The sequence below is a fragment of the Cajanus cajan genome, chromosome 8, assembly GCF_000230855.2.
Source record: "Cajanus cajan strain Asha chromosome 8, NIPB_CcT2T_4, whole genome shotgun sequence".
In the NCBI taxonomy this organism is placed as follows: Eukaryota; Viridiplantae; Streptophyta; class Magnoliopsida; order Fabales; family Fabaceae; genus Cajanus; species Cajanus cajan.
Genome location: NC_138524.1, coordinates 19359548 through 19372849, shown reverse-complemented (window position 1 = coordinate 19372849; position 13302 = coordinate 19359548). Strand labels below are relative to the sequence as shown.

At 29.9% G+C, this 13302-nt stretch overlaps 3 protein-coding genes across 3 annotated transcripts; 1 reads left to right on the top strand and 2 right to left on the bottom strand.

Annotated features, from left to right (window-relative positions):
• Positions 1-1879: 1879 nt before the first annotated feature.
• Positions 1880-3214, bottom strand: LOC109793362 (uncharacterized). Its single transcript, XM_083061380.1, has 4 exons — positions 3173-3214; positions 2467-2745; positions 2279-2383; positions 1880-2197 (listed from the first exon to the last, which is right to left on the bottom strand). The coding sequence occupies exons 1-4, from the start codon at positions 3212-3214 to the stop codon at positions 1880-1882; spliced, it is 744 nt and encodes a 247-aa protein (XP_082917506.1).
• Positions 3215-7623: 4409 nt separating this feature from the next.
• Positions 7624-9042, top strand: LOC109799178 (phytohormone-binding protein CSBP). Its single transcript, XM_020359716.3, has 2 exons — positions 7624-7860; positions 8263-9042. The coding sequence occupies exons 1-2, from the start codon at positions 7680-7682 to the stop codon at positions 8547-8549; spliced, it is 468 nt and encodes a 155-aa protein (XP_020215305.1). The 5' UTR covers positions 7624-7679; the 3' UTR covers positions 8550-9042.
• A 567-nt stretch (positions 9043-9609) lies between these two features.
• LOC109798333 (uncharacterized) lies at positions 9610-12091 on the bottom strand. The gene is made up of 2 exons (XM_020358555.3): positions 11830-12091; positions 9610-10610 (listed from the first exon to the last, which is right to left on the bottom strand). Exons 1-2 carry the CDS (start codon positions 12056-12058, stop codon positions 9826-9828), a joined length of 1014 nt encoding a protein of 337 aa, XP_020214144.1. The 5' UTR covers positions 12059-12091; the 3' UTR covers positions 9610-9825.
• Positions 12092-13302: the final 1211 nt, after the last annotated feature.

Below are 13302 nucleotides of genomic sequence, written 5' to 3'. Positions count from 1 at the left end.
AACAAAAAATGTTAGTTATAGCACTTAGAGAAAAAGAGATAAAAGAAAAAATATGTAAGTATAATACAAGGTTCAGCGATAGGGGTTGATCTACGCTCAAGCAAGGTTAGAGGTTTGAATCCTGCCTTGTGTATGCAGTCGCGTTAAATCTTGGGGCCAGTTATCCCACCCTCGTAGCGAGGAGATTAGTCACCGCTATCGGCGGTGGATACTCCAGAGGACGAACCAAAAAAATTATATGAGGAGAGAAATTAAAAAAAAGGGTTAAAATGATAACTATTGATAAACTGTAATAATGTATAATATGTGAAGATATTCATATATCATCACTCAATAACATCTGCAAATACATTTTAGAAATATATGTTACAATTTTATTTAACATCTATAAAGATAAAGAAAGAAAAAAGAGAAATATAAATACGATAATTAAGGAAGAGAAAAATAAGTTGAAATGTAAGGAAGAGAAAAATAAGTTGAAATGATACGTACTATTGTAAAATAAATTATATATTTGAGACAACAAATAGATTTTTTTAAAGAAAAAAAATCTATTCTTAAGAAGCTAAATATTTAAAACTTATGATTATTTTTCAACAATTTTTTTATGTTAGTTTATTATATAAAAATAGCTGAATTGTCCATTCAATCCTTCATTTTTTTTAATTTATAATTTTGGTCCTTCTATTTTAAAATAAAAATATTTAGTCTTCCTATTTTGAAAAATATAGAATTTTGGTCCTTTTCTTAATTTGATATTTATTGATCATTAAATTTTAACATTGTTTGATGACATACCATTACTTAAGTAACATGCATGTAATGATAAAAATTAAAAACAAAATAACTTACAAAATATCTCTATTAAATATATTTTAATGAGTAATTTATATTTTAATGAGTAATTGATATTTATTTTATTAATAAATTTTATTTACATATACAAGAAAAATGCCAAATTCTGGCGAAAATTTCCGACAGAAACAAGTAAATTTTTGACAGAATTTGGTATTTTCGACGGATTTAAAGTGTTGGAAAAAAATTCCGTTAGAAATACCAATTTTCATCAGAAATTTCCGATGAAAAATTCCGTCGAAAAATTCTGTCTGAAATCTCTGACAGAAGTATCTATCAAAAATTTCTGACAAAATTTCTGTCTGAAATGTCTCCTAGAAATTTCCGACAGAAATTTCTGTCGAAAAATTCTGGCAGACATTTCCGATGGAAATTCTGTCAGAAATTTCTGGGGGACATTTTCGACAGAAATTCCGTCGAAAATTTCTGGGGAACACTTCCGACAGAAATTCCGTCAGAAATTTCTTTAGGACACTTACGACAGAAATTTCCGTCGAAAATTTGACAAACATTTCCAACAGAAATTTCCGTCAGAAATTTTTGAAAACCGTTTCTGACGAAAATTTCTGTCGGAATTTTATGATAAATATTTCCGACAGAAATTTTCGTAAAAAATTATTAACTTTAAATTTTAAATAAATTTTTTAATATAACTAATTGACATTATTTTTACCTGTTAAATATATATATATATATATATATAAATTATAGAAGCTTCATCAAAATAAATTTAAAAGATAATAGTAATGTTTATATCATAATAATAAAAAAAATCATAATTCAAACATGATATATAGTTATTCAAATAGAGTAATTAATATTTTTCTAAATATTTTTCTAATGCTAACTAATAATCTTCATAATTAGGAGAGTCTTGTTGATTTTTGTCTTGGTCATCTTCTTGTTGTTGGTTTTGATGTTGTTCCCCATTTTGTTGATCTAGGTTGGTATTTTGTTGTTGACAAATATTTTGAATGGCAGTTTGTGCTTCTGTGGGTAAGAATTGCAAGACAATTGATTGAAACTATTGTAACTGACGAATAACCACATCATTTTCTGCAAGTCGTTGTTTCAATTGAACAATGTCTTCTGTGTCATGTGAACTGCTACAAAATGCTTTCCTTTTAAGATTGACGTCGACACGACTGCTCTGTGTATCTTTTAAATGACGAGCAAGGTCTCCAGCTCCATACAGTCGCCCCTTAGTGGTCATGTCACCAACTGCATCAGACCAACACTTAGACCTAATTGTATCCTCCAAACCAGGGTTGATAGGATGTGATTCATCAACAGATGATGCAGCCTCAGACATAGCTTGAGAAAATTTATTGAGAAAATCTTCCTGTTATTCAACAAAGGCATTGTTTTACTAATCTTGTAAATATGATTAAAAATAACTTCAATAATTATTTAAATAACTTACATATGTTTTGTTAGATCTTTCATCAACAAACTGTCCAATATCTTTTCGTATATGGGTATGTTGAAAGACCTCATCAATATGTACTGAGCGACCAAATTCTTTTGCCTGCAAATAATACATTGATGCAAAATAAATTAATTTGTTGTAAAGTTGTAAAAATAGAAAAGAAAATTTTAATCCATACATACCATGCGCTTGGCATGATCATGAACTGTAATTGAGCCACCTGTATGAAGACTCCCACCCTTTTCAAACGCTCGATTTAGTGAGGCTTGTGTAGACTTTACTCGAAAAGCAGCTGAATTCCAATGTGCTACCAATTGGTTCCACACATCTTCTCTAACCCAAAGTGGCCTTTTACCTGCTTTCCGAGCTTCATTAAACATATCAGATAATCTATGAGAGGCTTTTGAGTGAAAAATTTTCTTTACTTTTTCCTCATCCTCGGGTCTCCATGCCACCTTACGCTACATGAAGAAAAAACCAATGAATTATAATAATTGTAACACATCAAAATGTCAAAGATAAGGAAATGAAATTCAAAACTTTTTCAACAATTAATAGAATTGATATCATGCAAGTGAAGCAACAAACAAATATAACATGAGGATACAAATAAATAAATTAAACCAAACCAAAAGCAATAACACAAGCATTTCAAATCAGTTTTTTTTACAACTCATGTTAAAAACAAATGTTTATATCGAAACTACAATAACAAGTAAGTTCAAGTGTTTGTGAACATGTAAATTAAGCATCAAAGTTCCAAGTAAAGAAATGAGATGAACAATATATCACTCAAAAATTGGTACAGTTTAGATGAACATATCATTGTTCACAAACAAGCAATTCATATGAATGTTCACAAACAAGAATTAAACAAGCAATTCATACCTTAAAACGTTGGAAGAAGGCATCCTTATCACTATCTTCCATCGCTCTCCATGTAGGCCATGGATGAAGAAAATGTTGCTTAATGGTCTGTGTGATAGAATGTGTAGCAATAAGGGATGGTTCAAACCTAAATACAAAAAAAAGGTTAGCAAAATTAAAAAGACAGTGAATGATGAAAAATAAATTCTAATTTATTCTTATCCTGTCCCAATAGGTTCAATTACTGGGCGATCATTGGGTGGGGGGGTCTTCTGCTCCCAAGTCTAAATCATCTCCATTTATAGATCTAGAAGATGATGGAACCCTTGTAGTAGTTGGGGATGGTGTGACTGCAATAAATGGAGATAGTGATCATGTGGGTTCAAAAACTAGCGAAGGTGTTTGTGTGGGTGCAACAAATGAAGTTGGTGATCGAGTGGTTGGAGCAACTGGGGATGGTGTGGTTGCAGCAATAGACGATGGTGCATGTGTGGGTGCAACAAGTGGAGATGGTGATTGGGTGGGTTCAATAACTAGGGATGGTGTGGGTGCAGCAATTGAGGAAGGTGATGGTGATGGAGATGGTAAGTTTGATGGGGTTCGAGTAGATGATCCGGGAGTATTTGTTCCTGGAAATAATTTAATTACATAACGTGACTTCTTCGGCTTTCCTTTATCCTTTCCCTTATTACCAAGAGAGGAACCTTCTCCTGTCATATCTATATAGGAATAATAATATTGTGAATAATAAATCAAAATTAACATGTATAAATATAATGGGATAAATCAAAATTAACATGTATAAATAATATTATGATTAAGTGATTCAAATGCATCATAAAAATCAAAATTAACATGTATAAATAATATTATGATTAAGTGATTCAAATGCATCATAAAAATAGAGAACTAAATAGAGGGATAAAACCAATATAATCATTGTGATAAATGAATATAGTTGTACCACAAAATACATAAAAATAAAGTATAGAATCCCGTCCTAGTAACTTTTTTAGACATTTATCCTTATTGCCTAATCCTCTTCAGAGCTATATACATCAAAGTCTTCTTCTAATTCCCCTTCATTTGATTCCTCTTCTTCTTCCTCCTCATCCTCTTGTACTTCAACATGTTGTAGGGGTTCTTCAGGCTCATCAACTTCTTCAAGATCACCTTGTACATCCTGTAATCCTAAAATATCTTGAACTTCAATGACTTCATTGGTATGTGTCATTTCATCTACCTGGTAAGCCACTTCATCTTGCACATCATCAAATTCTATACGACCCCTTGGCTTTGTTTTGATTGCAACAAACCAACCACATTTATCCATTCGTGTTGTTGGATATGGGACATAATACACTTGCCTTACATTATGTGCAATGATAAATGGATCAAACTCTTTATATCTTGCATCAATCCGAATATCCACTATATTATATTTTTGATCCACTCTTCTACCTCTTCTTGACGGATCAAACCAATCACAATAAAATACAACCACTTTCTTAGGATAACTTAAAGTATTGTACTGAAGTTCATATATGTGTTGAATGACCCCATAGAAATCATCTTCACCTCCTTCTGTAATGCCCTTTACATAAACTCCACTATTAATGATCTTTTTCTCCTTGCACCATGCATAAGTTTGAAACTTGTACCCATTAACAAAATATGTGTGCCATTCTTTAACACATCTAAATGGCTTATTTGACAAATCCCTTAAGTGTTGGTTTCTCCCATTTAAAGGCTCGTTGTGAACCTGTGTGCATGTAAGACACATGAAAAGTTATATTTTAATTAATGTATATATAATGGAGAATTAAAATAAATTGTTATATACATACTTGTTCCTTGAACCATCTAGGAAAATCAGCATGTATAAGAACAAAAGCATTTTCTTGAGTTTGCATGAATAAACTGCCCAAATATATCACTTGAAGGGTGAGTTTAAGATCAGAATACAAGATAAGTTGTACAATAATGAAAACATTCATTGCCAAATGCTTACTCAAGGTACGATTTAACTTCAGTGCAGTTGATCAACACATGAACATGGGCTGAATTGTGTTGTTCATCGGTTAACCATTTAATCAACTCCTTACCAAAATGGCGACCAGGTTGGTTAAAGACTGATAACATCGGTGTGGAAGATTTTCCCTTTCATTTACCATTTCGTTTCTATTACTCGTTGATAACATGAAGTGATTGAAATAATGGGAACAAAAATGAGTTGTCTCTCGGTGCAAGTAAGCCGCACAGATTAATCCTTCAACCCTTACCTTATTTTTCACTGATCGTTTAGAAATGCCTATGAATCTACAAAATTAAATAACTACGTGATGGTTTCAAATATAATTCAGCAAATAGATTTTATTAATTTTCTTGTAACGTTGATGATTTCAAATAAATTTTATTAATTTTAGCTTTAAAAAAATAGTCGATCCTTTTAAACACTTTTTTAAGCCTTTCACAATCTTTAGTTTTCTCTTAACTATATGAATCTAAGTTTAATTTAATCATATATATATATATAAGTGATTTGTAATGTACGAATTTTTATTATTTATATATACTTTATTTTAGTTATATCATTATTCAATATAAAATTTTTAATACACTTCCTCACATTTTGAGTGTAAAATTTATAAAACTCTAAATAAATGCACTTAATACGAGAAAAATTTGATAAAGGGCAATACAATAAATCCAATAAAATATTAATATAAACTTTAATATAAATCTTAATTAAGAATACTTAAGTGTCACTCTCCCCTCTTTGTATGGTACTCTAGTTAACTTGGCCGGTTCCCTCTAGCATTTAATATTACATTTAAGTTTTATCTAAAAACAAATATATTATCGATTATCTTGTCAACACATTTCTAAAAAGATGTTATATAACTAATATTATTGTAATTAATAATGTATGAAGAGTTGCTATGGTACAAGGCTCTCTAAATTATTGATGCATGTTTTTGTGGCTACAAATGAGCAGTTAGGGAATAATGTTCCGTTATCAGTGGTTCTAATTAATTAGCACGAGCATCCACTATTAATTAATATGATTTAATATTAATTAATATAAATAGGGCATGATTTCTGACAGAATTTTTGATGGAATTTCTGACGGAATAATCCGATCGAAAATTTCTGACAGAAATTCCGTCAAAAATTTCTGACGGATATAAATCCGTCAGAAATTTCTGTCAGATTTTGATCCGTCGAAAAATGTATGATCCATCAGAAATTTTTCGTCGAAAATTTTTTTTTTTCCGACAGATTTAAAATTTGCCTTTTGTTTGTAGTGATTTTTTTTTAGTATTTTTTTATGTTTAGATGTCATGTCACTAAATGTTACTATTTAAATATTAGTAAACGATGATTAGCAAATGTCAATTTGATGTCGAGATCAAAATTTTATATTTTTAAGAATAAGAGAACCAAATGTCTTTATTTTAAATTAAAGATACCAAAATTAGTAAATGTCAATTTGATGATAAGACCAAAATTTTGTGTTTTCAAAAATAAGAGAACCAAATGTCTTTATTTTAAATTAGAGATACCAAAATTACAAATTGACAGAAATAAAAAAGATCAAAAATGCAATTTTTTCAATAAATTTTTTTTTATATATCCAAATGAAATTAAACATCTTAAAATTATTTTTTTTTGACAAATTTACCCAAACAAAAATTTTATTATAACTATAATCAATTATAAAAATAATTGATTACCTATATAATCGATTAAGTCTATTGTGTGTTTATTGTCCCAACTAGTCTTTATGTACTCAATTTTTTTTTTTTTTAATTTACAAGAAGAAAAGTTCAATCAGTTATATATGCCGTATATGCATATATACTATTTGACCATTTGATTAACCAAATCTCTTAACTCAATAATTATAAACCTATCTTGAGATACAAAAATAAATTTGATAATCTTATATTTAATTTCTATTTATATTAAAATAATGTTTGATTAATAGAAGTCACATCTCATAAACACATATTAGTTTTTACTTTTCAATTATCATAAAAAAATATACTAATTGACTTGAAAAATGTTATACTTAACTCAATCAACGTAAATTAATTATCAACTTAACCACTCTCACTTATTTAATTGTCAACTTAACCACTCTCACTTATTTAACTCTATCTTGGTACATGAAGATATATTAATTTAACTTGCCGAATATGTTTGGAGCTATATATAAAGGAACCGACACTATTATGTGCGGGTATCTTATACTTTATTATTCTAATAATATTATTTTTTATGTTCAAAGTTCACCGACAATATTTTATTTACAGCATAAAATCTTGATAATGTATTCCAGCAAACTTGCTTTATACATTTTGTTTAAATTTAATATACACAGGCACCAACCCCTCTTAGAAAGACAAAAGCATATTTCAATTTCATGCTCATATATGTCAATGATATGATAAAGATGCCCCTTCTATATATATATAGCACTATACATAGACATATGAATACGTGCCAAACGTAGAAAAGAGGCATGATAAAGGAATTCAACACCCAAACAGAGATCAGTGTTGGATTGGAAGCCCTCTGGGCAGCTCTGTCCAAGGATTTCATAAACATAGTTCCAAAGGTACTCCCAAATATTGTGAAAGATGTGCAACTCATTGAAGGTGATGGAAGGGTTGGTACAATCCTCATCTTCAATTTTTTGTCTGGTGAGTGTTGCTTCTCACTTTTCAAATATTTCCTCTTTTTTTTTTTAATATTTAAGAATCATTTTATTTTCTTATAATGGTATCACTCAATCTACTAAATCAAAGATTGATCTTACTCGCGATACTATGATTCTCACTCAGTCTAAAGGTTTTTGCACTTGATGAAAAACAATTACAAGATTTTTTTGCTAAATAAATAATGTGAATACAGGGTACATAACCATTATGACAATTCATATATTGTGTTATATAAGAAACAATTTGACTATTTTTTTTATCTTTATTAAAAGAAACTTTAACTTAGTTTAAAATGTATTAATTGATTGAAATATATTAACGAATCACCTACTTAATTCACATGCAATATTATTGTCTAACAACACTTATTGGAATGAACCTTAGATATATCCCCAAGTTACCAGAGGGAGAGGATCACAGAGTTTGATGAGATTTCACATGAAATTGGGCTGCAAGTGATTGAGGGAGGTTATCTGAGTCAAGGATTGTCATACTACAAAACAACTTTTCAATTATCTTCAATTGAAGAGCAAAAGACTTTGGTCAAGGTGAAAATCTCTTATGACCATGAATCCGACATAGAAGAAAGGGTCCAACCTACCAAGACATCAGATTCCACTATACTCTATCTTAGACGCCTAGAAAAATATCTGCAGTTAAATGGTGCTTGAAGAAAAATAATATTTATTGTAATATTGTCTTATATTATTTTTATTTTTAAATATTTTATAGAAAATAGTTTTTTGATGCTTTTACTATTTTTCTATAAATATTCAAAAATAAAAATAAAATAATATGATGTTATTATAAATAAGTGCCGAAAATAAAATCTATTTTCTGAAACCAAACATGTCTTATGGTGTGTTTAGTTTCACGTTTCCCGGGCTTGACTCACGCAAACGACGTGAAAATAAGACGCTATAACTTTTTACTTCTGCGTCAAATCGGTTAAAACGTGAATCGAAAACGTGAATCCAGACATGCACTTAGTAGGCTAGTATTGTAATATTAGTAATCTGGGGCTTGTTGCTGTACTTGTATCTTTGGTTTTGGAGAATATTGTTTTACTTTTTCCAGACAGGAAATCTATATAACAATAATGTTGATTTGTTTCTGAACCATATAATTTTGGTTGAAAGGAAAGTGAATATATGGTTATAATTATTTTTTTTCTTCTATTTAATGGCAAAGAGGGAGAAAAAAGGTTTATAAAAAAGTTCACAGCATAGAATATGTTACATACAGGGTTTACCAATTACCACGAGAGCTCTGACAATATTATGCTAAAAAGGGGAAAAGATTCAAATATAGGTTGGATCAAATTTAAATTTGGAATCAAATCAATTGGGGGATATATAAAGTTAAAGAATCAATGCGATTGGATCAAATATTTTTCTTCTCATCAAAATCAATCCATTTATGTTCCCAAACACTCCCACCTTTTAAAGTACCAAAAAAAAAACTTTCTTTATCTCAATAGCCAGTGAAGGAAAAAGAAAAGCAAAAGGCCTTTGCAAATGCCAAACACTTCATAATGTAGAATGGAAGGATTGTGGAACTCATCAAACAATATCCAGAGAAAAAAGATGCTGAATTTTGTGTATAGTTTTTGTTTTTTCAACTGGTATAGTTCTCGTCTATTGCACCAGTCACATAAGTTTTCACACCTGTTTAAAATTATTATGTAACTTATAAGTATGGAAAAAATAATTAAAGATTCAATAGGGTAGATCCAGATTTTCTCTCCTTTCTTGTTGTAATTATTCAAATGTTAATAATAATACACATTAATATATATAAGAGTTACACAACAATGAGTAACAGACCCATATAAAACAAATAAGCAACAAATGTTCAGACATTATTTTTAAAAGGTTTAAGACACTAGCCTCAACCATAGTTTACTAATATTTTGACAGTAACCATATATATAATTAATGGCAATTCTCATTTCTTGCAAACGATTCCCAAGCCATAAGAAAACTTGGAGCAATCAAGGGTGGCCATGAACTCTGAATTCACTTTAGTGTGATATGATGATTGGTGTGAGAAGACACAAGCAGCACAATTTGGAGAAAGCAAGGAGTTAGTCCTGTATGTGTCCTCTCCTCCAACAACAGGCATTGCCACACCAACCTTTGCAGGGTTCTCAAAATCTTCCCTATAAGTCCTCCCAAGCACACCCTCCACTTTAGGGGACAACCCAAAGAACCTGAACTGAACCTCCAAGTGAGCAAAGCAATCATCACTAGGCACTTGGTAGTTGTGAATTGTGTCATCCTCTTTGGTCACAGGCACCACATTGACCAATATTTCAGCAACATCCTCTAGTGTGACAATGACACTGTTCATGGCAGCCACTCTCTCCACTTTCACATCCTTTTGTGGAGAGTGCCAAGTGGAAAGAGGGCCCTCAGGGACAACAAGAGGGTTACCATTGTATGTGAATTTGAGATGATCAACATTTTCATTCCATTGGGGTGTCTTGGGGGCTTCAAGTGAGAAGGTTTTGGAGTTGAAGAGGATTCCTAGGGCTTGAATCCATGTGTAGTCTCGGGCTCTACCTGCTGGCCTGTGTCCAATGAAACGAGCATTGATTTGAAGGGCTGAGTCTGAGACTAAGGTGAAGTGTTCATTGCTCTTTCCATGGAAGTAGAACACTCTCCCATCCCCACCAATGAAACGAGGGTCGTAACACCCTGATCCTGGTGCATTGCAGTTTGGTTTGCGACCTACAAATCACACACACACACACACACAAAAAAAAAAAAAAATTGTATCATGCACGTTGACTTGTTTACATTATGTTGTGTGTGATACAGATTTTTTCTTGTGGTGCCTTGTTCACTTAGACTAAAGACTAATTTCTTATACCACTGTGACAGATGATGCTCTAACAAGTTTTTGCACACAAAGAGAATCCATTATGATACTACAAAAAAATTGTAATACAGTAATAAATATCCTATAATAATATAATATTTGACATTAAAAATTATTTATACTATTTATACAATAAATATAATATATGTTGATATATTATTAAGAAGTGTGAATATAAATTATAATGATATATAAAATATGTCATTAAATCTTATTTAAAATTAATATTAAAATATCAAATAGATATATATACTTATATATATTATACTTATAATTAATGATATTTTTTATATGTCTGTAATAATTTTTGTAGTGTGAGTTCTCATATGTTATTCTCATACATTTATAACGTGCAAGTGCAAAGTATTTAACCACTTCGCTAACCTATCAAGTTGATACGTACTTGTTTATTAAAGGATAAATTATATTTTTAAATTTATTTTTAAAATATTCATTTTAATCTTTTATCTTTTAAATTTTATGTCAATTTAGTCTTTTTGAATCATTTTTTAACTAATTCAAGAATTAAAAATTGTCTTATAAGATTTACTTATATATTGAATGTAATTGAAATTCAAACCTAAAGTGCTATAAACATAGTGAAAATCAAAAGATTCAAAAAAAAATTATAATTTCATATTATTTTCTAATTATTATAGTGAAAATCAAAAGATTCAAAAAAAAATTATAATTTCATATTATTTTCTAATTATTCATGAGATATATTTTTTATATGATTATCACTATATTTATGATCCTTTTAAATTCGAATATTAATTATGCTTCATGGATTTCATTTGGGTGAATCTAATGATATAAGTTTTACGTTTTCAATCAATAAAAAATTAATTTAAAATTATGTCAATAAATTGAAAATGATCATTTTTTTTAAATGATCAACATAATTCAAATATAAAAAATAAAAAGGCTAAAATGAATATTTTAAAAAATAAAGAATCAAAATAAATTTAAATATAAAATAAGTAATAAAAATATAATTTAGCATTTATTAAACTAGATAGACAAATATCATTTGATTAATATATGAAAGGATGGTTTTTGACTTACTTCTACATACAGCTTTGCATATAGGTTTGTCACAATCAATTTGACAGACCTTAGCCTTAGGATCTGTTGATTCACTGCTTGGGCACTCAGCTGGACATCTAATGTACTTTCCATAGCAACGGGTTCCTTTGGTGCTACATTGCCTGTAATAATATGCATTGGCCTGGATCATACATGACACCAAAAATAGCACCACAATTAGGATGGAACTGGCTTTGCTCATTTCCATGCTTTAACTCTCTATATCAGTGAAACACACAGATCTAGAAGAGATTAATTGATGCAGCAACACAATCTTTCATGTGCTATTTATAGATGCAAATGCAACATAAACTATGTTGCTTGTTAATTGTGAAGGTGGCTTTTGCAAACTTGTAGTCTAATCTATTGCTAGCTAGCTCAAACTCAAAGCATCAACATGTGTTTCTATGATTCATTGCATGCAGAAACATCAAAAGGATTCACATAAGATTGTTAATTGTCTTCTTATATAAGGGTACGTGAAGGTGTTAATTAATTCCTTCAGCTGCAAAATTGGGGGATGAACTTAAGATCGATGGACAAGGCAAGCTTATGGGAGAGGCATATGATACTTTGAGGGTGAAATAATAATATAATACTATTAATTATAAATATGAGATAGAGTGAGAATTCATAAAAAGTTTAGCTTATTATTCTTTTGTGATGCGCGTTATGTGCTCCTCACTTCTCTGGGTTATTACTTGTTAGTGGTTATAACTTGTGCCATTATTTATCTACATATGTTGCTCTCATGTACATAATTACATGCATGATATTTAACAATTAATGTATGCTGAAAATATATTGCTGCTTAATTCTATAAATGTTCAACACTTTGGAGTTTGTTGTATGGCATACGCAATTCCTTAACAAGAAAAGAAAACGAAATGTCGAAAGATATTACCATGTTTGAATATAAATTAGAAGTGTTTTTGAGGGTTCTTTTTACTAAAAATAAAGAGTAATTTTTAATAGAAAATTTTTTAAAAACACTTCTAAAATTTATCCAAACACACTCAAATATTATTGAAGGGCCGTAGGCACACGTTGATGAAATGGATCCGATCATGCCTGAACCAAAGTATACCAAACCAAACTCTTAGCCACCAGATTCAACCATGAACGGAATGTTATAGTTCAATTTTATAACATAATTCAAAATGATAGATCATAGACCACTTTCAATCAGTTGACACCACAAACTAGGCATGGGGTTTAACTGGTTGAATCAACCGACGAGTAATCAATCGTATAAAACATAAGAATATTTTCTGTTTTTACCTTCCATGATTGTTTTAGGTTTAAATGTGTTTTTTGTTTTTTAAAATATCAGTTAATTATTTTAAACTTTGTAAATTGTTTTTTCAGTTTTAGTCCTTACTTTTGACAAAAACATGTAATGTGATTTTAATCTACTTTAAACATACGCTTTTTATTTTTATTTTAAGGACT